General features: G+C 43.8%; 1 protein-coding gene across 2 annotated transcripts in view; it reads left to right on the top strand.

Moving 5' to 3' along the window:
• Positions 1–26,298, top strand: part of arhgap35a (Rho GTPase activating protein 35a) — a 69,507-nt gene extending 43,209 nt beyond the window's left edge. For both annotated transcript variants that reach the window (XM_080508176.1, XM_080508177.1), the window contains exons 2-7: positions 350–4,199; positions 10,095–10,236; positions 16,678–16,755; positions 18,692–18,823; positions 20,817–20,922; positions 22,135–26,298. In XM_080508176.1, the coding sequence (XP_080364302.1) occupies positions 465–4,199; positions 10,095–10,236; positions 16,678–16,755; positions 18,692–18,823; positions 20,817–20,922; positions 22,135–22,606 (4,665 nt within the window). In that variant the 5' untranslated portion in view covers positions 350–464 and the 3' untranslated portion in view covers positions 22,607–26,298. The remainder of the gene's footprint in view (positions 1–349; positions 4,200–10,094; positions 10,237–16,677; positions 16,756–18,691; positions 18,824–20,816; positions 20,923–22,134) is intronic.
• Positions 26,299–27,778: the final 1,480 nt, after the last annotated feature.

The raw sequence follows: 27,778 nt of genomic DNA, 5'->3' as shown, positions 1-27,778 counted from the left end.
TGAACATGAGCTTGAAATGGGGAAAGTGCCACTGTTCGCAGTGCAGCCCCAGCAGCATTAAAATTATATGAGTTAAACTGGGAGAAATTGCCTTAAACTGAGCTACAGCTGGGTTAAGTAATGTGCAGCATTCCAACAGCTTTGCCACTGACCTCAATCTTTTCAGGAAACCTTCAGTGGAGGAATAGGATCACAGATTAAACATTATTAACAGTGCATAGGCGCATAGAAGGAATTTAGATGAGACACACACAATAGTTCTTCTAATAAACCCTGGCATTTAGCTTTTTCTGTATTTCTCCAGGTTAATTATATCTCCCTGTTCTCTCTCTTTCTCTCCCTTCTACAGAGCCAGACCCCAGTCCAGTGAGGTCATCTTGCATGGAAACCCTGCTTCTTTGGCAGCCTCCTCCTCTCCCTAGAGCTATCAGCCAACATGGCAGGATGAGCCTCTGCCAGCGATAATGATGGCCAAAAAGCAAGATGTCCGGCCACCCACCTACAACCTGGCCGTGGTTGGGCTGTCCGGCACGGAGAAGGAGAAAGGCCAATGTGGTGTGGGCAAGTCTTGCCTTTGTAACCGCTTTGTCCGGCCAAGCGCAGATGATTTCTACCTAGACCACACCTCCGTTCTGAGCACCAGTGACTTCGGAGGACGTGTGGTGAACAATGACCACTTCCTGTTCTGGGGAGAGGCTGGCAGGCCGATGGAGGAGGGGCCTGAATGTCGAATGAATGTGGTGGAGCAGACCGAGTTCATTGATGATCAGACATTCCAGCCACACCGTAGCACGGCACTACAGCCCTACATCAAGAGGGCAGCTTCCACCAAGCTGGCCTCGGCTGAAAAGCTGATGTACTTTTGCACAGATCAGCTCGGTCTAGAGCAGGACTTTGAGCAGAAACAGATGCCTGAAGGCAAGCTCATGGTGGATGGCTATTTACTCTGTGTGGACGTTAGCAGGGGTATGAACCGGAGCTTCGAGGACCAGATGAAGTTTGTCACTAACCTCTACAACCAGCTAGCCAAAACAAAGAAACCTGTGGTACTGGTTCTCACAAAATGCGATGAAGGAGTTGAGCGCTACATTAAAGACTCGCACACCTTTGCTCTAGCCAAGAAGAACCTACAGGTGGTCGAAACATCAGCACGCTCTAATGTCAATGTTGATCTAGCTTTTCTTACACTGGTTCAGCTAATAGACAAGAGTAGGGGAAAGCCCAAAATTATCCCTTACTTTGAGGCACTGAAACAGCAGAGTCAACAGATTGCCTCAGCCAAAGACCGCTACGAGTGGCTGGTCAACCGAATTGTGAAGAACCACAATGAGACATGGCCAGCTGTCAGTCGTCGCATGCAGTCAGCCCCAGAATACAAGGATTATGTTTTCCTTGAAGGAACAGCTAAAGCCAAGAAGCTCTTCCAGCAGCATGTGCACAGACTCAAACAAGACCATATAGAAAAACGTCGGAAGGCCTATCTTAGTACACTACCACAAGCCCTTTCTGTGCTGCTACCTGAGTTGGATGAGATAGACCACCTGAGCTGGTCTGGAGTTCAGAAGGTCCTGGAGACAAAGAGAGACTTCTCTCAGTGGTTTGTAGTGCTGGATGATACCCCGTGGGAAATCACACCTCACATCGATAATATGGAGGATGATCGAATCCCCCAGGACCTTCTTGAGACACATCCAGCTGAATCTATCTATGCGACCCACCTCGAGCAGCTAAGAAATGAACGCAAACGGGCTGAGATGAGGTGGGAGTTTAAAGAGAAGCTCAGTGTATCTCCTTTCATCACACCAGGGAAGCCGTGGGAAGAGGCCCGAAGCTTCATCATGAATGAAGATTTCTACCTGTGGTTGGATGAAACACAATATCTGGACATCTACAATAAACACCAGAAAGAAATCATTGACAGGGCCAAAGAGGACTTTCAAGAACTGCTTCTTGAATACTCTGAGCTCTTTTATGAGCTAGAAGTAGATGCAAAACCAAGTAAAGAGAAGATGGGAGCCATTCAGGAGCTGTTGGGAGAGGAGCTCAGATTCAAAGCTTTGCAGAAGCTGCAGGCAGAAAGGGATGCTCTAGTACTGAAACATATCCACTTTGTCTACCATCCTACAAAGGACACCTGTCCCAACAGTCCCCACTGTGTGGACAGTAAGATAGAGCAAATTCTGGCCTCCAAATTCCCCACCCGCTACCCATCATCTGACAGTGCAAGACTAGAAGGGGGAAGGGCTGAGAGGATAAATCTTGTCATCCTAGGAAAAGATGGGCTCGCCAGAGAGATGGCAAATGAGATAAGAGCTTTGTGCACCAGTGACGACCGGTACGTGTTAGATGGCAGGCTGTATGAGCTAACTCTTCGTCCTATTGAGGGAAATGTACGTCTGCCAGTCAATTCCTTCCACACACCAACCTTTACACCCCACGGTTGTCTATGTTTGTACAACTCAAAGGAATCTCTCTCATATGTTGTTGAGAGTATAGAGAAACTTAAAGAGTCGACTATTAGCAGAAGAGAAAGGGAAAACAGCTTATCTCACCTCCCGCTGTCCCTCCTTCTGGTCACCAAGCGAGGGGTGGGGTCCATAGGAGACATTGGTGGGGAGACGGCTCAAACTCTGATACAACAAGGCCAGCAGGTGGCTGGAAAGCTACAGAGTGCCTACCTCGACCCTGCCTCACCAGGAATGGGGTATGGCCGAAATGTCAGTGACAAGCAGATTGGCCAGATGCTGAGGGGTCTGTTAGAAACACGGAGGAACATTGGAAGCAGTTCCCCACCATTACCTCCTCCATCCTCCACCTTTAGAGATTCTCAGTCACAGTCAGGTCTTGAGGCAGATCTCAGAATAGTCATGTGCCTGATGTGTGGAGACACTTATGACATAGACCAACTCTTAGCTCCTTTCTTGTTGCCCCAACATTGCCGGCCTGCCTCTAGCCTCAGCAGTGGCACTTCTGTTCTACTGGATCTCAGTATAGGAGGTCAAAGGCAGAACGTAGAGCTATCATTGCTCTCCTTTCATTCCTCATTCTCCCTCCGCAAGACTGGCCTGGTCCACGGCTACATTGCAGTTTACTCAGCTCGCCGCAAGGCCTCCATGGAGACGTTGTGTGCTTTCCTGTGTGAGGTGCAAGACATCATCCCAATCCAGTTGCTTGCTGTAGCCGAGAGCCAGATGGAGCTTTCAGACTCCGAATCAGCCAAGGAGCAAGTCAGTCAGGGAGAGGATCTGGCTCATGAAATAGAGGCCAGATTCAACTCAGTGATTTGTGGACATGGTGGGGTAGTAGGAGGACTTCATAAGTTAGACCTTTTCCATCCCTTCTTTAAGGAGGTGATAGAAAAGCGCACTATTGTTGAGGCCACACACATGTATGATAACGTGGCTGAGGCTTGTACCAATGAAAGCATCAGCCCTCGTTGTGGCTCTCCCAGTCCAGTAAACATCTTGATGGACTCAGAGGACGATATCGACCCATCACCACCATACCCCAGCCTGAGAGAGGATGGCAGTCTTGGCTCCCACCTCGGAGGTTTCAAGCTGCCAGATCCTGATTCAAGTGATAACTTGTTAGTCATTTCTGAGCTCAGCACTTTCGAGAGCAAGCTGAACAACAAGATTCCTCCCCAAGTGAAGCCCAAACCTGTCCGAAAGGTTAACCTTGGCCCCTACATGGACCAACAAGGAGGCACAAACCGCCGCTCCTTGCCCCAAGCGGTCACATGGGCTCCAGGTAGCGAAGGAGGCTATGACCCCTCAGACTATGCAGAGCCCATGGATGCGGTGAGCAAACCTCGACCCACAGAAGAGGAGAATATTTACTCTGTCCCTCACGACAGCACGCAGGGCAAGATTATCACGATACGCAATGCCAATAAAGGTCACGCCAATGGGAGTGCTGCAGGGAACGGGTCGGACAGCGAGGCTGACAGTAGCTCACTGGAACGTAGGAGAAAGCTGTCAGCCATCGGGGTGAAGCCGAAGCTTTACAGAGACAGATCCAAGCGCCTTGGAAAGTTCAGCAGTTTTCGGACGAGTTTTTCCATCGGCAGCGACGATGAGATGGGCGGTGCACCGAAGACTGGCCACGATGAGGGGGGAGCCCAAAAGGACAACTCCATTGAGGAGAGTGAAGATCCCAAAAGGAGAAATATTCTCAAGAGCCTGCGCAGAAATGCAAAAGTAAGTGCACCTGTAAGTTATTAGAAAACATGAAAATGCCAATTGAGAGCATTTTAAATTGATTGTTGGATTTACATTTTTCAAACTTTATTAGAATAAAAAATACTCTTCTTAAATTTTCTTGTTTGTCATGACATAACCGACATTGAGTTGGTGAATAAAAGTAAGTGGGCTTTAAATCTAACCTACCTAGAAGGTTCTCTGAATAAACTTGCAGGAAAAAGACAACTTTTAAATTGTATTTTAGGTTTTCAAAATGCACCTGTGTGAGTATTGAATGGACGATTCTATCTTCACATACTGAGCGCAGAAATCAACAAGTGATACAGTGATAAAGATGTTTTTGAACAAAGCAGCACCTATACACAAGCAGCTGATAGCTGTTTATTAATAGTCCAAAAATATAAAAAGTGTTCAGTATAATCCAAACTCTGAAGCACAGCCAAACAGAAAAAAACAACATACTGTGGAGTTTCTCTGAAAGCATGTCTGCCATATTGTTCTGTGACTGCGCTGTGGGAGTGCTCCACACGAGCCAGATCATCAGAAGAAAAAGAGACAAACTCCAATAAGTAAACTTCTATACCAGACCAGCAGAAACTCCTAATGAATAGCGACAGAGCCACAGTAATCGCTGCTGTTTTATCTTTCTGTGCACATGTGTATGTCTGGTTGCATCAGGGCTCGTCTTACGCTGGCCTAATAATGCTGGACATTTATCTTTTGTAAGACTGTGCAAAACACCAGCCTCCATCTTACAATGCCTCCTGTGGTGATGCATGAAATTAATTAAAGCTGGTGTTGTATCTCCACAAAGTAGCTGTAAACATCCCTGCGGTTTATTAAGCATGGGCACCAACAAGCCAGAAAAAAAAGGGGAACCGAGGTAAAAAAATGTTCTGATATCTTTTTTTTGTAGTTTACAGAATGTGATTCTGCTGTCACTTTACATTTAGCCTCACATTTAGTAACATTACTTATTCGTATAAATGTGCAGGCGCATCTAAAAGGCATTTTATTACAACAGAATAGTTAGTTGCTTATGACCTGTAATTTCTTTTTAAATAATTATATATAGATGAATTTTCCTTCTTAATTTTGATCTGTAAAACTTCAAAATCATAAATGTCCCATCTCAAAATATTAAGATTTGATGTGTTTCCTGGTGTCACAATTAAGATTTAAAAACCAGGTTAAAGTAGAACTGAGAAAACAAGTAACGTCCACAGTTCTAACTGATCCATTGGTTGACATTAGTGTCATTTAGAGCTCAAGAATGTTGTTAACCTTTCTGGTATTGCTGTGGGACGCGTGCCAAGGCTGCTGAACTTGTTGCTGAGACCCCCAATCTTCTCTTTGTCACATTGAGTGTAGGCGCTTGCTTCCTTTTTCTTTCTGAGTCCGTGTTCGTCATCTCTTCTTGCTGATTCACAGTTTCTGCGTGTGTGTGTGTGTGTGTGTGTGTGTGTGTCTCCCCCCCCGCTTGTTTTTTGTGTGTTTTTTTTTTCCTTATTTGGCTGATGTAGATATCTCCGGCTACACTCGGCTTTTTTCTTCCTGTGTCCTGTTCCCTTCTGTGCACGTCTGTCACCCATGTCGTGGTGATACTTTTGACCTTACACTGTTCGGCTTATCGGTCTGGTATGCTGCTCATTCACACCCGTCCCGTGGTACAGAAGCGCCAGCCGAACAGGAGTTACAGCTGCGTGTGTTGCACTTGTGCGTCTGTGATAATTACCAGGGCTGTCACTGGTTTGGAACGAGAGGCTGCATGATTAATGTTTTCACACACTCGGCTGTGATGTCCAAGTACCTGCACCGAAGTCATCTTCTCGCATAGATGAAATGCCTCCGCTGCATTCTCTCATGGTACTCAATATCGTTTGTAATATTAATATTAAATGTTTGTTCGTTTATTCATTCCAATTGGGAAAGGAAAAACATTTTGCCAAAACAATGAGGAAATGTAAGAGCAGTAATCATGTTGAATCAGTTTCAAATAGAAATTGTTCCTTTAAAACAAACAGTTGAAATCGTTTTGAGTAGAAGAGATGTAATGAAACAAACTGAAAAATGAAAAAGCTATGAAACTGGCCGTGATGTAAAACTGCAAATGTCGAGTGTGACAGCAGCTACATTCTTCACAATGAAAGCCTCCTCTTAGTGTCAATGAGTTTCATCAGTTTGCTCAGGGATTGGCAGCAACACCATTTTTTGTGTGTGTGTGTGTGTGTGTGTGTGTGTGTGTGTGAAAGACAGGAAGTTCAATATTGAGGGGGAATAAAAATGAAATGGGCCAAATTACTGATTTATTCTCAATCTAAGAATAAAAAAAATTATGAGTTTGATTATTTTGAAGATAATGGAAGCATGGCTTAGTCCTCTAATGCAAAGCTGTACTTCTTAAAAAAAACATACTCATGAGTGCATTTGTTGGTGGCGTAGAACAGCAGCTCAACCGCTATGTGAGCAGCTGTACGGGCTCCAATACCACTGTTCTTGCACCGAGTAAAGACAGAAAAGAATCAATATAGTGTCAAATGACATATTATAAATGTGCACATCCAACAAATCCCTAAGAAAATTAAAGTGAGTAGGGTGTGGATCAGTGTCATAGTCGATCGTTACTGCCTCTGAGTTGTGCCCCACAGCAGGGTCGAGATGGTAGATTTCCACATTTCAAGCCATTTGGGTTTAATTGTGGTTGTAACAAAGGGATCAAGTCCCGTCACTTATTTCCAGACCAGCTGTCTCAAATATAGCGGTGCATTTTCAACCTGCCACAGCCTGAAATCCCCGCAGGATGTCATTTTACCGAGTTTATTTGAACATGTCAGGGAGATGTAGTGTAGCAGTGACCTGCTGCTGTTTGGGTGTCGGGTGTTCCTGTTGTTGCTCGCTGGTCAAGGTTAAGACGGAGTCAGATTTTCAGTTGTGCTGAAGGTAAAGATTTGTGTAAACACTTCCCTCGTCAGAGCCCTGGGGGTGCTGTCTCTTACCCTGAGTCATGGCGGGGGGAGGAAGAAATAATTGAAAATGGACACTAAGTCCATTTTAAATCCCCTTTTTACCGAAGGCAGTGACCAGCTGTGCCTGTCCTGATCACCCTCCCTCAGTGAGAGGCCGGAAACATTTCCTTTCTCTCTTCTGCAGCTTTTTTTTTTCTTTTCTTTTTTTTTTTGAAACCTCCTCAGCCAGCAAGAGGAGTTTTTCACATTCCTCAGTCACCTAGTTCGTCTAATGTCCTCATGAAAGAAACAGGAGTGAAGGAGACAGTCCAGGCGCAGGCAAAAACACAGCCGCAGAAAGAAAATGAAATGGAGATGGAGAGAAACTGGAGAACGGCGTCGGGTTTCTCCGTCCGACGGTGCACAGTGCATGTAAACACTCACCATGATGTCCGTATGTTATTACTAAGGATGTGTTTTGTTTTTCTTTTGTGGTAGAGGCCTGTTTTGTCTTCTCAGTGCTGGCTACGTATCCTGTCTCAGTCAGCAACTCAAAGGAGTGGCCAGAAGGCAAAACTGCAGGGGAAGAGACAGTGAGAGAAAAGTGGGTGCAGGAGACGAGGAGGAGGAATATTGAGACAGTCTGTTAAGCTGAGATAGGGCACAGATATACAACACAGTCAGTGTGATGGGACACAAATAAATTATGAGCTGATAGTTTGAGCTGGCAGTGAGTTATACCAGCTCAGCCTTCTGCTGCGGCAGTGTCATGTCTCTTATTCTGATCTCTTTATTTTTAATAACACCTTATGTAGGTGTCTGTAAACTTGTCAACGGGCGTGATTGTGAGCAGGTGTGCAACAATAGAATACAGTCAAACGGATCTGTCACCGTTGTACAGTGATTACAGTGAAACTGAGAGTGCAATCGTAGACGACCCATAAAAAGAACAAAATCCTAGCACAGGTCCAAATGATGTGTTGTTTTGTGGAAGTGTTGGGTGGTGTGTTTGCTGAGAAAGGGAGTGTCAGAGATGGATCTTGGTTTTTCAGCAGGAGAGAGAGAGAGCCTCAAGCGATAAGTAAAGGAATTCCAGTTTGGACTCTGCTCATGTGGGGTTATGCTACAAAGGAAGAAAGCAAAAGTAACTGGCGAGATAAGAGTGTTTGTCATTCTTTATCCCGTGCGCTCTTGCAGCCACTCAAGGCCCATTAGTGTCACTTCAATAAATGTAAACTCGCCCAATGAGTCATTAACTTATATCATTATGTTGGCGAGTGTTATGTCATCAGCTTTCTGTGCAATACAGCCTATAAACACTCAATGTTTATTTCTAATCATTTATTAAAAATACATTTCTAATGTATGCTTATCAGCAATTCATGATGAGCACAGTGAAGATAGAAGTAACAAGCATCGACCTGAAACATTAATGATGCTTGTGTGAAACTCTTTCATCAAGAGAGAATTAAACATGACCGTGGTACAGCTCAGAACATCACAATCTTGATTGAACCGTATTTTGTGAGTTACTTCTACTAATTATTTTTTTATTTTAATTCTGATTTTGAATATTATGGCCTCCAGTTCAGGAATTGGGAAACACTTCTGATCACATGGAGGATAAGTGATAATTGTCATTACGACACAGCAAAAAAAGTCGGTGTAATACATGTTGAATATATTGGACATTTTACTGAACCAGTATTTTTTGAGAGATGATGCATACAGGCAGTCGGGACTGTAGAGGTTTTACAAGTCTTTTATTATTTCTTCTTCTCTCGTTCCGCATTTGGCAGCGATCATCTAATCATGAAATGTAATATGATTTACTTTGAATTTTATCTTTCAAGTAAACAGTAAATGCATTTCTGAAGACACAATTTATTTGAAATGAACAAAGATACTGTACCGATTTGAAAAGAGTAGTTTTAAATACATAACGTGTAGTAACAGCAGCCTGTACGTATATTATTTTGACCCCGAATTCAAAAACCTTTATTGATTTAAAAAAATTAATAAATAAAAAACAGCCCAGGTGAGTCGTCGTTAACCTGCCCGGTAATAATTATCATCTCTCTGCTTGTTTTTTTGAGGACTACTGTGAGTGAGAGTGTCTACATATGTCACCCAAACATGTTTGGTGGAGAGCACCGGTGCCAGTATCTGGAGCAGAGGACACGCCGGGCTTCTTTTCTCTAATGAGCACTCCTCTGCTCTGTTCCTCTCTCTGCATGCACAGTCTCTACCTCCAGCCAACCGTGCATCCCTGCCTCACCACGCAGCCTGCCGGGGCTGAGAGCCTCCGGGGGGGGGGGGCTTGGCGGACTTGCTAGTGATCCAGGCCTCTGGGGCCTTCAAAACATTCCCACTGAACGCCATTAAGACACAATACAATTACTGCTGATGTCTCTGCCACCGACAGAGGCGAGCGGAGGATGTTGCAGGAGTGTAGTCAACGTCTCTTAACTGAAAAATAATAGGATCTGGAAAGTAATTAAAGAATAGGAGTCGGTTTGTGTTGAGCTGCAGTGCGGTAGGGGAGAGAGAGACCGAATGCTAAAGGAAGGTAAGACTGAGGAGATGAGGGCGAAGATCTGATGCACATCTCGCCGCTGTGCAGAACATGGTTCAAGACAGGAATGTATGATTACTTATCAGCTCGACTTTTTGAAAGAATGTGCGGGATAGGTGTGTACGTGTGTGTGTATGTCATTTCGCTCAAGTAGTTCAAAAAGGAGGGGAGGGAAAGGCAGTCACTTTTCAATAAAGCTTATTTTCTGCAGTGAATTCAAGAGCAGTGCCCCCTGGTTCAATTTTATTTCTGAAATGTGTTCTTGTACCAGCTGTGTCAAAGTCAATCAGTCTCAAATAATGTTGTTTTCCCCACTTACTTCTCCCACCAATATGTCTTTTTTTTTGTTTTGTTTTTTTTCCCCCCCTGCAGAAACCACGATCTAAACCGAGGCATTCCATCTCCAAACCCATCGAGAGCAACTACTTCGGTATGCCACTTTCCACTGTGGTCAGTCCCGAGAGACCGATCCCAGTCTTCATCGAGAAGTGCATCCGATTCATTGAAACGACAGGTGAGACAAGCAAACGTAGGATAGATACTCAGTGAAGTCTCGGTCCAGTTGAGTTTTGCGATCGAGCGTGTTTCCGGGTGGAAACACACTCGAAAGGGTGGAAAGGGTGGAACCAAATCGGGCTCGACTCTGCTAATAGCTGTATAATACGGCTCATAAGAACAGATGTTTGTATTGTGTTTATTTCGCCCGTCTTAAAAAGACAGCGTGGCATAACACCCCCCTCCCCCCCCCCCCCCCCCAAAAAAAAACCAAAAAAACAAAAACAGGCACCATGCGATAAATAAAACTAAAAGATAAAAGCAGAGGTTTTCTTGGTAGTACAAGCTGCAGGTAATACTTTGGGGAATATCCGGTCGTTATCTTATCTTATCTTATCTTAGCCACTGCCATGTCATCAGCCTTGGTTGTCATGAAAATGGAAGAGTGAGTGAGGACCGACTGTACTAACTCCAGTGTATAACATTTACAATTTGATTCATCCTGCTTGCATTGACAGTGGCGCTTCACATGCTACTGTTTCCAGCCACTGAGCCGATGTCCCCCGTAAAAGGATTGTAATGGGAAGGAAGGCGCCGGTCTACCTTTGCGTGCGCTCCACCTGTCTCCTCTCATTTTGCTTATTTCTTTTCTGCTGCCTTTTCTCCGAGTCTTAATCCTACCCTCTGGTGGGATTGTTGTTGCTGTGTCTGTACGTCTTCCTTTTCTTTTGCTCGGCTCTTTAGAAAATGGTTGTGTCTGAGCTGGAAGGCTTTACAGGTGGGCATCTTCAGGGACGTGAACCTTTTTGATGATCTGAACGCCGACGGAGGCAGAATAAAGTGAATTCAAGTGGAGGAACAAAGCCGCCTCCCGTGTTGGCATTTAATGATTACTTAAATAGAGTTGCTGTGAGTTTCTGTGGCATTTCCCAGCAGGTCCAAGTGGAAAACATCAAAAGGAAAACGGAAGCTTCTGTTTTTCCTGCAGGTGCATTCAAGTGTTTTTGTTGCCAAGTTTCTCGAATGTCGGCAAAACTACATTCAAAGCGAGTTGACAAAACCCACGGGAGATGGTGAGCATCAGATACACTGGTCACGGTGTCCTACATTTCCCTGAAATTCTCTCATCTGCTCGATTTAACAACCGTCGGAGTCTACACGGCTGTTTTTGGCCAACAGGTCTTTTACCGGCATTTAATGCTGCTTGCTGAAAGTTTCAGCCTTTTTTTTTTTCAGACTCGCTTAGTGGAAGTGATTAAAGATCCACTCATTTCAGGTTGGCGAACTCCACGGTAGGCCAACAGCACGTCAAAGTGTTTATACCTACACATTTGAATGGCTCCTAACCCATAGCTCTGCTACTTTGCTGCCTTTAGGTAAGAAAACGCGGCGCATTTGAAGACATGTGGCATGATATTGTTATTCGTGCTCAGAAAGCACTGAAAAAGAACAGCAGCTTCACTTGATGCGTTCTTTCTGTTTTCTGACTCGCAGCATCGTGATTTATTGAACGCTACAGCCTTGACTTTCCCAAGGCAATTCTGAGCAGCGAAGGCAAATGGAGAGCAGCGTCACAGCTGCAGAAGACGCAGGACGGAAAAAAAACCAAACCGAGATGCGTTGATGTTAAATAAAGTTTGGTCACTTGCATAACTTTGAGAAGTTTATTCCAAAACAAAGTATAGTTTAAAAAAAAAAGAAAAAGGAAACACACAAGTTGATTAAAAGACTTAGTGTGGAGAATTTCTTGACAGTAAAGTATATTTGAGAACCTAGAATGTCCATAAAACTTGCAAAACCAGCAAAAGGCCCTCAGCAGAGACCGTTTGTGGTTTGTTTTCAGTGACTGTAGGTATGTGTACAGATTCTTTGGAGGAGGATTAGATCCTTGAGGAGCTAAAGACAGAACTGCAACGGTTCCTCATTTCACACTATTATACCGGAGGTGGATATTATATTTAATTCCAATCAGCTTCTCCTAAAAGCTTTTTTTTTTTTTTTTAACCTTTCAGAAAGCAAGTGCCTCATTTTCTGAAAGAAATTGCTGTTGCCTTGTGACATGCCAGTGCATTCCTCTGTAATGTCTGTCCTGATTAAACACGGTATTTGTGGATTACTGTGGCACACAAAGCATCCACCTTCTCTCTCTGCGTACGAGTGCAGAGCTCGAGATAACAGAGCATCGCGTTAGATTTCACCTCTCGCATCTCCAATGGTAGCTGGAGTAGTCACAGCAGTTACGTCTGGATAAAAGTGTGTGTGTGGGGGGGTGAAAAGCGGTTGAAAGTACATTTACGTGCATCCGCTCTGCTGTGCACACATGAGTGAATTTGCAGCTCCTCCGGAGGTATTTTCCACCTGTTATCCTCACTGGCTTCTTTTAGCATTTCTCCTAATCCTCTTGTTTCCTCTTCCCATCGTTCTCTCTGTGTCCTTGTTTCTCCACTTCGTCCTCCCGATCCACTCATCCTCCTCACTCCAACTCTGCAAGTACCTACACTTGTCAGATTTGATTTCTGTCACTTCCTTCCGTGGCACACATTTCTACTTCGTTCCCTCACTTCTTGTCATCCCTCTCAGTTCACCGTGTATTTTGTTTTTCTCTTTCTTCTCTCCTACAACTCCTCATCCCTTCACTTCTCCCTTCATTGCCTCTTCTGCTTCCGCCTGCCCCGTAGCTCAGCTCTGTTCGATCAATATCACCAGGTAGGAAATGAGGAGGCCGTTTGGTCACAGCTGTTCTCTGTCAGTTGGGTTTGTTTCAGCTGCATCTGTCAGTGAATGACAACCTATTAATCTAGACACTCATGGGTCAGATTTACTAAGATCCTCATTGAAGAGTGCTAAATTACATATTGGCAAGCAATTGCACCATTGACATGTGCAAACAGAAGAATATGCTTTTTTCCCTATTATTTTACATCTTCTTGTGAAGATTGTATAGAGAGCTAAGTGGCCCAAAGCACAAAAAGAAATGTGATCACTTGGGAGTCAGAAATGTTGTTGGACGAAGTTACCAAACTTATTGGAGATTTAAAGCAAAATGAAAAAAAAATCTCTATTTGTCCAAACAAACACAACATATCAGAATTAACTCAATGCCGGGGAAAGAAACAACTGAAGAATTGATCAAAAATGACACGATCGGAGAAGAGCCAAAGTGTAAATATCAATGAAACCATTACCAGAAAACAACTTCCAACACGATTGCTGTCGTAAATCTGATTTCGTGTCTTGGATTCACCAGTTCGCAGATACTCATGTAGTATTTTGTTCATTCTGGTACAAACACTGGATAGTGTGCCTCTGTTTGTTGCCATTCAGAAGTTAGACCGCTAACGTGCAGCACTCTTGTTGTTGACATGCAGACGTACCTGTGCTGGAAAAGGAACAGAGATACGAGGTGTCGTTTCGCTGTGATTGTGGTTGCTGTGAGTCGGACTTTACACATCCCATATCGGTGTCTGGAATCTCTTGAGTATAATGGCTCTTGCAGGAAATTTCCATACTGTGCTGAAACGACTGACAGTGCGCGACGCCGTCGAGCTGACCTTGTGCATTCCGTCTTGACCTGCATCACACTGAATGTTGACTCAAAGCCAGCATCCCCGCCTTGATATTCACTCACGATGACGTCATTGGTCATCGGTAAATTTTTATATTTGGTGGCTTATTTTTGGCATTAGACGTGAATTATTGAATGAAACATCTTGCTTTTTTGTGTGCGAGTTCTATTCTGAAGTCGTTTCTTTGTTGTCTCTCTTATTTGCACTTCAGAACTCACTCCTTTTGTCCATTGCAATAATGGGATTAAATGTGTTGTTTTCATTCATTTTGTTGAAAAGCAGCTCTATAAAATCAATCCACAGTTACTGCAGTTATCTCTTCTGAGCTCCGTCTTTCTCTTTGCGGGTCCGTCGCTGTGCGCTCTGCTCATGGGCACCGGGGTGATGAATGAGCGTGAGCGTGTGCAGGCATATCTGCTGGCCGAAGGAGCCTCCATAGCGACGAAAAGGGCAGCACCCAGTGACTGACTGTCTCCATGGAGAACTATGAAATCAGCCTCGAGGCTGCCACCCCCCACCCCCCCACGAGAGGGGCCGGGATCGGAGCTGATGTGGGATCAGCTGGAGCGATGTCAGACAGTAACACGCTGCAGGAATTCAGCCGCTAACTGCAGGAACATTTATCACGCTCTGGGTTTGTGGGGGCATGTTTTTAGTCCTTTGAATTTTGCTGGGAAGCACAACTCAGTTGGATGTGTTTTTCTTTGATGTTTTTTTTTTTTTTTTTTTATTATTATTATTATTATTTACATATATAGCCAGTGCTTAAAGCTATTAGCACATACAGCTAATTAGATTAGTGATTTATTTATCCCTACTGTAGCCTGCAATGTGGGTTGTAGTAGCATGGGATCTTATTGGAAGACGTTTGAGCAAAGTGTTTTTATTTACATTGACCCCAGGAGGTGCTGGTGCGTGTTGTGTTTGACCATAGAGGGAGGGGAAGCTCATATTCTCAAACTTTCCCTGTAAATTATTTTTCTCACTGCCAAAACCCAGACTTTTCAGACTCCCCCCCCCCACACACACATACACACACCCACACACACACACACACTTTTTGACTCCTGTTACATTCTTTTCATTTTTCTGTAACCTCCATCTTTGATGTGTTGTAGCCCCCCCCCCCCCCCACACACACACACACACACCCGTATATCTTCCCTTATCTTAATCCCAACATTTTTTTTCTTCCTCATTCTCCCTTTCATCAGGTGGACTCTCACTCCTATCCATCCACGCGCTCCCCCGCTATCTTCCTCATCCTTGGGTGCTTGTCCTATTTTGCCCCTATCTCTCGCTCTCTCTCGCCCCATCGCTGCAACACTGCTCCCTCTCCCTATCTCTCCACCCATCCCTGTTTTCCTAGTGTCTGGCTCGAAAAGCTTTTGTGGATAATTGATTGGTAGAAGGAGGAGATCGATGTTGTATGCCTTGACTGAGAGCTCTCTCATTTCGTCCCTGCCTCTCCCTATCTCGTCCTCTTTTTCTGCCACTCCCTATCTCCCTCACTCCCTCTGGATTGCTCTTTGTCTCTGAATGTGTCAGCGAGCAGGAATTGAAAGGTGGAAGGTAACGTGTTATCTTTTTTGGAAAGTAAAAGAAAAAAAAAACCTGATAATGACTGGACACCGTGACTCTCAGCTGGATAAAGTGGTACGGATGATGGATTTGTTGCATTTACAGCGAAGCACCTCAACAAAATATTGCAGTATTAGAAAACTTGAGGGTTTTGATTTAGAGAATAGAGGTTTGGTTGACATTCTGATTCAGTTTGCAACACACAAACTAAATTGTTTGATTTGTTTAGATGTTGTAGAATGGTTTCAAGACGACTTTTTTTTTTGTTTGTATTCTTGGATAGTTCAGGGATTTCTAGAAGTAGCTTCTGCAATTTTTACGAAATTAATCTTTGAAGTGGACCTTGGATTAAGTCAACCCTCTGAAGACTTATCATATAGACTCATATGCAATTCATCTGTTAAAAGAAAGAAAGCAATCAAATAAAAATGTGAATTTGCACTGCCGGACTTGAAGCATTTTGACAAACAGCTTTTTTTCCCCCCTTGACAATAAACCAAAATATACACAACAAGTTTATTTGCTGGTCTAAAGTTTGTATTTATCTGCTCTACAACAAAAGTAATTGATTGACTTAAAAATTTTAAAGTCAATGCACCTTACGTTAAAACTTTCAAAATACCGATTATATTTCATATAATAGAAGAGATAGAATTCAACAGGCTTTCTTTATAAGAGTATAATTGGCTATTTCAGTATTTAAAGTCTGTGAACACACAAATAATAGGAGGGAAAACAAATTAAAAACAAACTATTGTCTGGAGAAATAGCAGCTCTTTATATTCTGTCTTTCATTTGGAATGCATTTAGTTTGATTTTCTATTGTTTGTGCTGTTGAACTATTGGAGGTCTTTAAACTGCTCAATGGACTTTTTCTTTTTTTCCTTCTGTTTTGCTCCTCTAAATGTTTTCAATGAATGTGAAATACATTTCACTGCTTACTGTTGAAGAAAAAGAAAAAAAAGGTGACAAGATCTTCTTAAAAGTAAAGTGTGAGGGAGGAAACAAGAGTGGTTTCCACCACTTCCTTCAGTCATTTAGCGTTGGGGCACTAAGGAACCCTCAGCCTGTCACATTGCAGCAGTGGGCATTCAGCAGGCCTGCAGGAGTGCTTTATGCGTTTAATAAATTGTGCTAATAATGTGTTGAGGTGGAAGGGAGCAGAGGGAGCCCGCAGTAGCTCTACTTTCTGTGTCCATATAGTGTGTGATGACGTAAAGCTCGCAAATGTGATTTGTCCAGCGTCCAAAAAACACTCCAGACCTGGTCGCAAATGAACAGGTGCAATAAAATTCTGTCTCTCTTTCCACCAGGGTTGAGCACGGAGGGCATCTACAGGGTCAGCGGGAACAAGGCAGAGATGGAGATCATGCAGCGGCAATTCGACCAAGGTGGGCTTCCTCCCTCTGAAGCAGTGTTTACAACCACGGTGCAATTCACTGGCCCACATCAAAGCAGAGCCAAGTCCACGCATGGGACAGGGTCACTTTGGGCATAAGAACTCACCAACGGCCCACAAAAACGACAAGAGACCAAACGGCATGAGGCATTAATCTGGCTGAGGGAAAAGGCCTTCACTTCCTGTTGTCCAGTGGAGTTCCTCCCCGGTCGCCTTCCTGCTCCTGTGCGCATTGTCACACGTGTACAAGCGCTCTCAGTGTGTGTCTCCAGGCGTGGGCTTTTCTGGTGTGGGCAGTTAATTGGCTCCAGATTGGTTTGGTTAATGAAGCATGCCGCCGCCGAGATAGATAGCGGAGCAAGATGGCCTCTGTGTGCGGCGTGTGTATGCATGCGTCCACGCCTGGCTGAGGTTGGATCGAGCCCGCGTAATAAGAGTCGAAGTCCCGCATTGAATCATCCTGAGCCTCAAATGCCTCAGACTGACGAGACAATTACAGGAAATGACTACAGCACAGGTGTCTCCTCGCCGTACCGAGGACGGCACTTCATGGGCTCCCTGCAGATTCAGAGAAATCACTACTGGAGAAAGCTGCATCACGAAGCCCTGCACTTGGAAGCTCTCAACATGGGAGATCTCGTCAGACCGTTCAAGAACCCTTCATAACTATAACTGTGCTACTTTTCTCTTGTTCCTCCCCCCTATAGATATAGATATATAGATATATATATATATATATATATATATATATATATATATATATATATATATATATATATATATATATATATATATATATATATATATATATATATATATATATATGCCTTTGTAAAGCAATAAGTTATCAGAAAAGGGCTTTTTTAATTAAGTCCCCTGCTCTTACACAAATGCTCTCTTTGCTGGAGTGGTACTCTAATAGTTCCCGCTCTCTGGCTCTGTAGGCCGCCACTCCACTCAAATTAACTTTATAATTGTCTGTCATTCATTTGGCTTTTCTTTCAGTGGGTTCACGACCAGTCCAATGGTACACGATGGTACTTGCATATAAGGATCGACACTAACTCTGTGCCCACCAGCCACTACTACCAAGCACTCAATAGCTTCTCAACCTGCAACCTTTTGTTGTGAATTTAAGTTACCTGACTGCAGTTGATTATAGTATTACCATTTATCCCCCCCCAAAACAATGTTTACAATAATTTTTATGGCAATTAAATTAGTACTAGTCTTTAAGCTTATTTGTTTTCATGGATTAAGGCAGGAATTTGCTGCCACAGCCATTTGTCACAAAGCAAACCATGTCGAATGTTTTATAAATTCATGTATTCTTTCTTCAGGGCAGGTGAAAGCACTGCAGGCAGTCGACTACTTTCTACTCGTATAAGTTTGTTTGTTGTCTGCTGCATCAATATGTTGCATACTGTACTGAGAAAAGTTCAGGGTTAGATTAATTGCTCTAAAAATGTTTCAATGAGTTGTTTCCCCACTAATTCCATCTGTGACATTCGGGCTCATTGAAGACCCACGCCCATTCTCAGATATTCGTAAATTTCTCAGACTGAATGATGCCACAACACGGCCTCGTTGAATATTGATAACGTTGATCTCTTCAACATCTGCTACTTTGGTATAGTTAGTAAGCCATTCAACATAAGTCCAGGCAGATTCTATGGCACAAAACAGCAACAACATTCATTTTTTTTACACCAAAAAACACGATGATATTGCCAAGGATATAATAAATTAAGTCCTACTCGTGTGCAAAACCCTTGCACTCATCACTTGACTAAAGCGCCAGTTTGAACTTTTTATACACTGATTTAGTCTTTTAACACATTTCAAAGCTCTTCGATTATTTATTTCAAAGGTAAAATGTATGTGTTTGATTATTGTTCATTTTGTTTTGTTTTGGGGGTTTTTTCCAGACCACAACCTGGACCTGGTGGACAAAGACTTCACCATCAACACAGTCGCAGGGGCCATGAAGGCCTTCTTCTCCGAGCTCCCGGAGCCACTGGTGCCCTATGCCATGCAGGGAGAGCTGGTGGAGGCCTTCAGTAAGTCTTTGCTGTGTGTGTGTGGGGGGGGGGGGCATGGAGGAAAGGTCCTTCACTAAAAACCCACACAGTGTGAGATTTCTTGCAAAATCCTATTCCATTCATTGTAAGTTTTCTTTAACCTAACAAGCAAAAACTGCTGCAATCCAAATCCATTCATGGGGAGAATTGGATTTGCCACTCGGTGTGGAGCGGGCGCAGAGAGGAAGAGACGAGATGAAGGAGAGAATATTCAGGGCTTTGGAACGGAGGATGGGGGGATGATTGCCCGCGGTGATGGAAGGATGCAGGAGTACCCGGGTGTGAATGAAGTCATGAGAAAATGGTCATATGTTAGATAAACGAAGGTGCTCCTGCACTCTCCACAGCCCACCCCCCCCCCCCCCCCCTCTCTCTTTGTGTCCTGTAATCTGTCAGAATGGAGATTTAAAGCGTAGCTTAGTCTTGCGTCGCGCCACAGAGATTTACCCGTAGGCCGTGAGGTTGCTGTCACTCACGCAGCTCTGCGCGCGCATGCGCATGTGCATGTGTGTGTGTGTGTGTGTGTGCGCGCGCGCGTGTTTTTTACCAGCCCCGACGAGACCCTTCAGCCGTGACAGAGACCTGATAAAGCTCCTGTGGTTTCTGCCACAATAGAGTAAAAGACGAAAGAGTGAAGAAGAAAACCTTCCATTCGGTGGAAAATAACAAATTGGGCTTGGCGTTTTTCAGAATACAGGCTTATGTGATCCTACTGGACGGAGGGGTGGAGAAAAGAGAGATGGGGTAAAAGCCCATGGGTGGATTTTGCTGGATAGCGTCATGGTGACATCAGTTTCAATAATAAATAAGCTGTAGGAAGTTGGTATGTTTTGATTGCTGGTGATGGACGTCGACCAGGAGGAGCTGAGGCTGTGTAAAGTCGCTCTGCCTCAAATGTGTTTCTGATCCAAACTGACCTCATTGTGGGGAATATGAACTCCGATTCTCTGATTGTAAATCATGTTTGTGATGTGGAGGAGAACATCTGCTGCTCCGACTGCCGCGCTCTGCCTTGCTCACATACACACAGGATGGACTTGTGGTAGCTGGTGACGTCAGCTCTTCTGACTCACTCCTCGGTGTCATCAGAGTTAACACACACCCTGTGCTGTGTGTGCGTGTGCGTGTGCGTGCGCGTGCGCGTGCGCGTGCGTGTGCGTGTGCGTGTGTGTGTGTGTGTGTGTGTGTGCGCGTGTGCGTGTGTGAGATAGACTGTACTGGCTGAGTGGATGTTTTCCCTCTGGAATGTTTGTAGAATTTTTAGCTTTTTTTTTCTTCACCCTGCAGTCCTGTGATGGTTTTCAAGAATAATGTGTCAATCGTTTTATCATTAAGCCAAAGAATCGGTTTTGGGTGTGGCCGGCCTTGGCTTCGAAAACAACATCGTTTCTTGTCAGCACATTTTTCAAAATGTCTTGCAGAACTACAGATCTTCTGTCGATGGTTCAGGTCCTTCTGTTTCGAACACAAAGTGGATGCAAATACAGTGAAATATCTTCTGTTAATCTGCATTTATCAGCTTTGCAGCAATTAACACTGGCTGTGTGTTTCGGGTGGTTTTGCTCTGCGTTCTGATTAATCTGGAGCCAAAGAGTTGCCTTCACGCTGGATTACATGATGGTCGAGTCGCATTATGTTGCACCTGCCTACAGCACAGTGCAGTCTGGGTTGGAGTATTTTAAGGCGTGTGTGTGTGTGTATTTTTGTCACTGAAATGTGTGAAACTTGTGCTGTTGTCGGTCGAGATGAGTGTGTCCTGCACAGGATTTTTCAAGAGCTAGAACCAATTGCTTTCCTCACGCTCCTCCAACTCTCTCCCCTTCCTGTCATACTCTCCCCGCTCCTCCTGGCCTTTCTCCACCCTCCACTCTCACTCCCCTGACGTCTTCTCCTCTCTTCCAGTAATCTGTCCTTTCAGCCACTTTCCCTCTCTCCTGCCTCTAACCTCTCGTCTCCGTCTGCCGCCGTTCAGAGATCAACGACCGGGAGCAGCGCTTCCAGACGATGAAGGATGTTCTGCGTCGCTTCCCCAAGGACAATTACGAGGTTTTCAAATATGTCATCAGCCACTTGAACAAGTGAGTGAGAGACGGGGTCGGACGTGGCCCCCGGCAGGCCGCGCTGAGTGTACTGACCGTCACCCGGGCATGTGACTCAAGAGTGGAATCACGAGCATACCGGCGGAATAGAGGTTTCATTTACATTGAGTCAAGATCTGTAGACGCGAAGGTTGAATCAGCGCTGTGTGTACGCTGATGGTCGTGGATGTTACAGTTCACTCTTACAGTAACAGATTGTTATCAAGCATTTACAGATTGACCTCTGTGCCACAAGTTGCTTGTGCAATTTCAAATCTGGAAAAAAAAAAAACTGCTTAGGCACATACGACGACAACAAAACGACTCTAAAAGTAGAGAGAGCTCTCAGTCAAGGCATACAGGAAAAAAGTAGTTTTAGAATATTCAGACATCTGTAACTGCATTGCAAATCTTTTATTAAATTGACATGCCATCGTACTTTTATTAAGCAGAATGGCTTTCATCAAGGTTCCTGTTCCATTTATTTAACACCTTTTCTGTGAAGTCTGAATATAACATTTTAAATACGCTTCTCTATGTGTGCAAGTATCTCATTGTGAGCAACGCCAAACTAAGACTTTATTAACTTTATTGTTGTCAAAATGTATGAATGTATGTATGAAAGATTACCCTTGATTGACGAGTTATCCCATCGCTCTTCTCGTGGCTGTACTGTGTGAGATCTATCGATGTTGAGAAGATCGAACTGAATATTACTCGTAGTGGTCGTTACCCTACATGCGTATGGAAACCAATAGAGGCCACAAAATATCTTCTTTAAATAATCTACAAGGTCTTTCCGACAGCCAGTGTCCTACTTGCTAATTTGTCTATTGTAGGTACATCGGCCAAGATATGAATGGTGTCATCAAAAAGCAAAGGAAATCTGAATCAATAGTTTTTCATAGTGTTTTTGAGCCTGATTTTTTTTTTTTTTTTAATTAGAAGAACCTTTGAACTGCAACCTTGAAAACACCTCTACAGATGAATAGATAGATTTGGTTTGTTAAATGTAAAATAACACCTAATTTCTCAAGCAAAATGTCGAATAGTACTGTTGATTAACCGTTTCCTTACCTTGGGTAAGATTGAAATGAGGCATAAATCTCCCAAGTACATACTGTGATATATTCGTTTCTCACTTTTTGAGAAGAACGTGAGGTTGTGATAAATGTAGGGGTAAATTCTCATGTTTTTGTTTCTGTCTGTTAGGGTCAGCCAGAACAACAAGTTGAATCTGATGACCAGTGAGAATCTGTCCATCTGCTTCTGGCCCACGCTCATGAGGCCAGATTTCACCACCATGGACGCGCTGACTGCCACCCGCACCTACCAGACAATCATCGAGGGCTTCATCCACCAGTGCTCGTACTTCTTCTACAATCAGCCCCTGGCGGACGGCCTCCCCGGCTCCCCCACCTCCACGCTCTCCGGCGGGGGAACGTCCGCCTACTCCTGCATGGCCGGAGGCTACGCCTCCTCGCCGACTCCGGCCCCGGCTCCCTACGTCCTCCCCGCCACGCCGCCCGTCATCCCCCACTACGGCCCCCCCATCCACCATCACCACCTCCACCATCAGTCCCCACCTCGTTCCCCGCCCGCCACCCCCCAGTCCCCGCTCCCAGCCCTGCTGCCGCCCTCCCTGCACCCACACCACCCCCCGACGGAACAACACACGCTGTGAAGCAGGGATCAAGGGGGAAGAGAAAACCCGGTGCAAGTGGCTGGATGACAAGAATCAGTGATGATGCAGAGGTTCGGGATTAAGAGATTTTTTTTTTTTTTTAAGTTTTGGGAATGGAACTGAAGAAAATGAAATAAGGACAGGAGGTAGGAAGTGAATGTGGGAGGGATTGGGTGAGATGCAGTATGTACAGGGAGAAACCTACACGTTTGGGAGAAGAACGCTTCCTTCGAGCCTCTGTTGCTTTTAGAAAAAGAAAAAAAAATGAACACACAGACACACACACACACACACACACACACACACACACACACACACGAGCCAGCAAAGGAGAACAGTGAAGAACCTCTGAACTGGCAGTATGATCTCTCTCTCTCTCTCTCCCTCCTCGACACCTTATCCCTTCGTCTCTCAGTGTCACTTCATCTCGCCCTACCCTCCTTGCCTTACAGCCGTCGTACACACAAACACTAATTGAAGAGCAAGATGTTGCCAGTAATTGTTAAAGGGACTCAGGGAGGGATTAAAAAGTAAAGTGCAACAAGGGGTGAGGAGACTCTGGTATATTGGGATTGCTTCAACACACACACACACACACACACACACACACACACACACACACACACACACACACACACACACACACACACACACACACACACACACACACACACACACACACACGGAGGCCAGTGTGCCTGTAATGGCCATTTTCCTCAATCTCTTAGCGTCTAACTGAATGGATAAGAAAAACTTTGCTGTCTTCTGCACTTTTGTTTTTCTTTTTTGTTTGTTTTGTTGTTGTTGTTGTTTCAAAACCAACTCACCTGCTGAACCAACCTGGAGGCTTCGACTGAGATGAAAGGGAGCAGAGAGAAGGTGTGACTGTACAAAGGACTTCAGCAAGAGACATGTGTTACTACTCACCTGGCCGGATGTCCTGTCCGCCGCGATTCACAAGTAGTTATTTGTCAGCCCTTAACACACACGCAGACAAAATCAGTTTTATTCAACAAAATCTCAACCAACTGGATGTGCTGGGCAGCAGATTGGGCAGGATTATGGGTGATGCGACACCCATGGCATTCTGGGAAGGCTCCTCTCATTTCCTCCCAGTTTGCGTAGTCTTGCGTAGTCATCCAAGTACGTGCTCTGTTCCTGAAAACACCTAAGAACGGTTGAGAATGGGATTTATTTTTTCTTTTTAAATTGGTCTAACTTCACATTCAACCAATGAGCCATTTTATTACGTTGTTGCTGATATGAGAAAATCCAGGCCTCTGGCTTTCCATCTGTATGTTTGCCTTTTTTTTTTTCTTTTGTTTTCTTCCTTTCATTTTTTCTTTAAACCTGAATTTCCCTACATTCATAGAACAGGGAATCATTCCCTCTATGTTGGACCTTCACCTGTCATGTTGCTTTTTCTGCGCTGTGGTGGCTTTATGATTGAGCTGCTGCTGCAGTTTTCATAGTAAGGACCTTGTTCAAAAAGCACTTTTCTGAGCACTTTGACGGCACATTTTAAATTGGAGCTGCCTTGACATGAAAGCCACCTTTCACTTTCTTCCAGTCTTTCTCTTGCTTTCTGTGTTTCAGGGAGCGTACCACTGACATCTAGAGGAAGAAATTGGTAGTGCAGCCATATATTCATTCCTGCATGGGCGTAGCGCCTCTTCCTCATTGTTTTTTTTTTTTCCTCCTCTTCAGATTTTCTTATATAGGTGCAATTTTCAGCATCAGTCTTCATTCTCTGCCATGTCACAAAGAGTTCAGGTTTAGTGGAATGAATTTAATAAGAAAAATCCAGGCACAAATTAAACGAGACTAATACATCCTGACTGTCGCCACAAAGCATGTGGCCTGATTCCAGGTGGTCAGACATGCAGATATTTTTTAAAAGATTGCCTCGCTGTCTTCAGTTGTTAGTTTTCACATCCCTGTGGACACTAATTCAGCACTCAGCCCTCTGTTAAGGAGTTCATTCCACTTCCCAGACGTCATATTGTAGTGGAAGGAAATGAAGACACAGTGACTGAGGCACAGTGTAGCATTACAGGCCAGAAATAAGAGCTGGAAGCAAGACTCACAATTTTGACAGGTGGGAGGCTTTTTTATCCTTGGAAATAATTGGTAACTATTGCTCCAGGCCTCAGCATGCTGTCCTCTCAGGACACCGCATCACACCTCTGGAACGATGACTCAAACCTGTTCTTAGTGGACTCAAAATATAATTTGTAAGATGATAACCACTATTGCAGACCCCCCCCCCCACCCCCGGTGTCGCTGTCATGCCACCACATCCCCTCATCATTCCCCGTCCGAGAGAGACGGCGAACAGAACAGACAGTCCATTCATCCGTCTGCACGACTTGAATGGAGCATCACCGAATTCCTCAGCCCAGCCTGCTGTTACCGTAGTAACCAGCGAGATGGGGCTCGAGGAGAGTTGCTGAGTCCCAAATCAAATCGAAGCTGATTTTGAATAGCGCGTGCGTGTTTGAGAGAGAGTGGCAGATTCGTGGGACTTGAGGGAGTGCACACATGTACCAAGGTGTGTTCATGTTGAGCGGATGCTCACGACGGTCATTTACCTTGTTCGACCCGGACTTGCATTCCTGCACGTCTCTTCAGGCTGCCCTCTGCTAAAAGAAAAAGAAAAAAAAACAATCTTTCAACCGATCACTGAACTCCTTATTACTACCTATTCACATTGTGTGTGTGTGTGTGTGTGTGTTGTGGGTGAGTTTGAGCTAACATGGTAGCAAGCTGTGCTTGGCGGTCAGCCAGACACCAGCGGGATCCAAACAAACGTGAAGGAGAGGAATGCAGCTCTCCTTGCGGCCATTGCCCCACTGTGCAGCCCTGTTAGCTCGTCCAGATTACACACACTGATCCTCAGAGGGAGTGTGAGAGAGAGAGAGGGGTGGGGGTGGTGGTGGAGTCGCTAATGGGTGAATGGGATCATTATTTGGGAGATGGAGGGAGGAAGGAGGGGAGACCACTGGTACTTGTGTGTGTGTGTGTGTGTGTGTGTGTGTGTGTGTGTGTGTGTGTGTGTGTGTGTGTGTGTGTGTGTGTGTGTGTGTGTGTGTGTGTGTGTGTGTGTGTGTGTGTGTGTGTGTGTGTGTGTGTGTGTGTGTGTGAACGCCGGCCAGTGGCGTTCCCTGTGTATATCAATGTGTTAATACTGAACTGACTGTGAGGCAGCCAAAGACTGTGGAAAAAAGGGTTGAGGGAGAGATGGGAAGCAAAGTGACAATTTAGATGAACAGATGAATAAAAATGTGACTTTGGTTCAGCGATAATATGTGGCTGCATTGCTTTTGTTTTTCTTTTGTTCTTTTCTTTTTCTTTTTTTTTTTTTCCTTTTTGCAACAATGGTGACAGATGTCTGTTAAGTTAAAATGAGAAACAAGCAAAACTATATTCAAATGGTTGTTTATTGGTATGTTAGGGGTTCTAACACTTTGCCCTTTAGTCAGTGGTGATAGAAAAAAAAGTTTCTTTTTGTTTTATTTTAATAAGTAAAAAAAAAAAAAATTACAAAGCATTTTTTTTTTTTTAACAATTTCTTTGTGAACGATTGAGAGATCAGCCCAGTATAGTGCATGATTTCTTCCCCAACAAGGAAGAGGGCTCCACCACTCTCACTATTTAAGAGATGATTCAAAAAAAAAATATTAAGAAACTACAGAGAGAGGGGTGGGGGGGGGGGGGGGGGGGGGGTGTGTGAAAAAAATGAAGTACTGTAAACTGAAAAGACAACATAAAAAAAAAATATTTGCTGAGTATGGTAATTTGTCTCAATGGGATTGGTGTATACAGCAAGGCCTTATGTGATCTGTATCATAGTTAATAAATCAAATCTTGTTAAAAAAAATGTTTCTCGTCTTGTTTTTAATACATTAACACCTGGCAATTGACAAATAGAAGTGAATTTGAAAAGGAAATTTACATTTTAATGTCATTGAAAGTTCATTTTATCAATTGTTGCTACGCTTTAATAATAAACTCCATACTGCAAAGAGCATCCACATAACTGACAGGACAGAGTTCGGTCTGTAAACATGCACATTGATACACATTGTCACTATTTGCACTTCTGATTGAATGATAAACTGTATTTTATTGAATGTATTGACAAAGTCGGCTCAATTAACATACAAATACACATTCAAGGACGTTTACAATGTCAGCTCTTATAAATACAGTCAGAAAAAGAATGTTTCCCACTATATTATTTGAGACATACTTGCATTCTGATGTTATTTGCACATGTAAAACTGATTTTTGAAAAACCTAAACACTTAGTTTCATTAAAAAGTTCTAACGTATTCTGACAAACAATTTTGTAAGTTGAAATGATCTGTAATTATAAGCTTCTTTGACAAAAGAATGCATTTTTCCTTTAATGTTAAATCTCAAATTCTTCATTTCATCTCCAGTTGCCAAATTCACAAGTGAGTCAACTTCATGTGTTTAGTTACATTTCAGCTATAAAGTGAGCTGAAGAATGTGAATAAAGCAATAAAAAGGAGTCGGTAGTATAAAAAACAGAACAAAAAGTGAATGCATTCTGTGAGTTAATGATCCAATTCAGCATTAAACAAGTCATTGCTTCACTGAGATGAATGAATCATTCATTTGGAAAGTTGCATAATGTATCCTGAGTGGAAACAAATCTTTTTTGAAGATATGTTTAGTTACACTTTGTTCAAGGACAATCGCCTTGATTTCAACAGTGTATCTGGTTTGGTGGAATCATAGAAATGTGCAGGTGATGTTGGAGACCACATTTTGTCCCGCTGACACCTTGACATAGATATTTTAATATTTTGTGACTCCAGAATCTTAATTTCATTTTATGCAAAATTCACTTTCTGATGGTTTTCCAACAGTAATGATCGTCCCCATACCTAGAATGACGCCCCAGAAGTGAAGAAAGTCTGTCATCTGTCTCCCTATCTTGTTTCAATTTGTATAAAGTGTGTGCTTTAACGAGCGAATCAGAAATCAAACCTTATATAGTGTCATCGGGTTTAGCCAATCCCAATCAAGATAGGCTCCTCCCTTTGACTCTTCCACAATTAAACACAATTTAGCAGCTCTACTCTGGTGCATGGCACCATGAGAGGAGCTACTTCCTCTTCCCAAGCTGGGCTTGTGTGGGTG

This window comes from Blennius ocellaris (assembly GCF_963422515.1).
Source record: "Blennius ocellaris genome assembly, chromosome: 2".
Lineage (NCBI taxonomy): Eukaryota > Metazoa > Chordata > Actinopteri > Blenniiformes > Blenniidae > Blennius > Blennius ocellaris.
The sequence above is the reverse complement of the archived record's forward strand: the minus strand, read 5'-3'. Positions and strand labels throughout refer to the sequence as shown.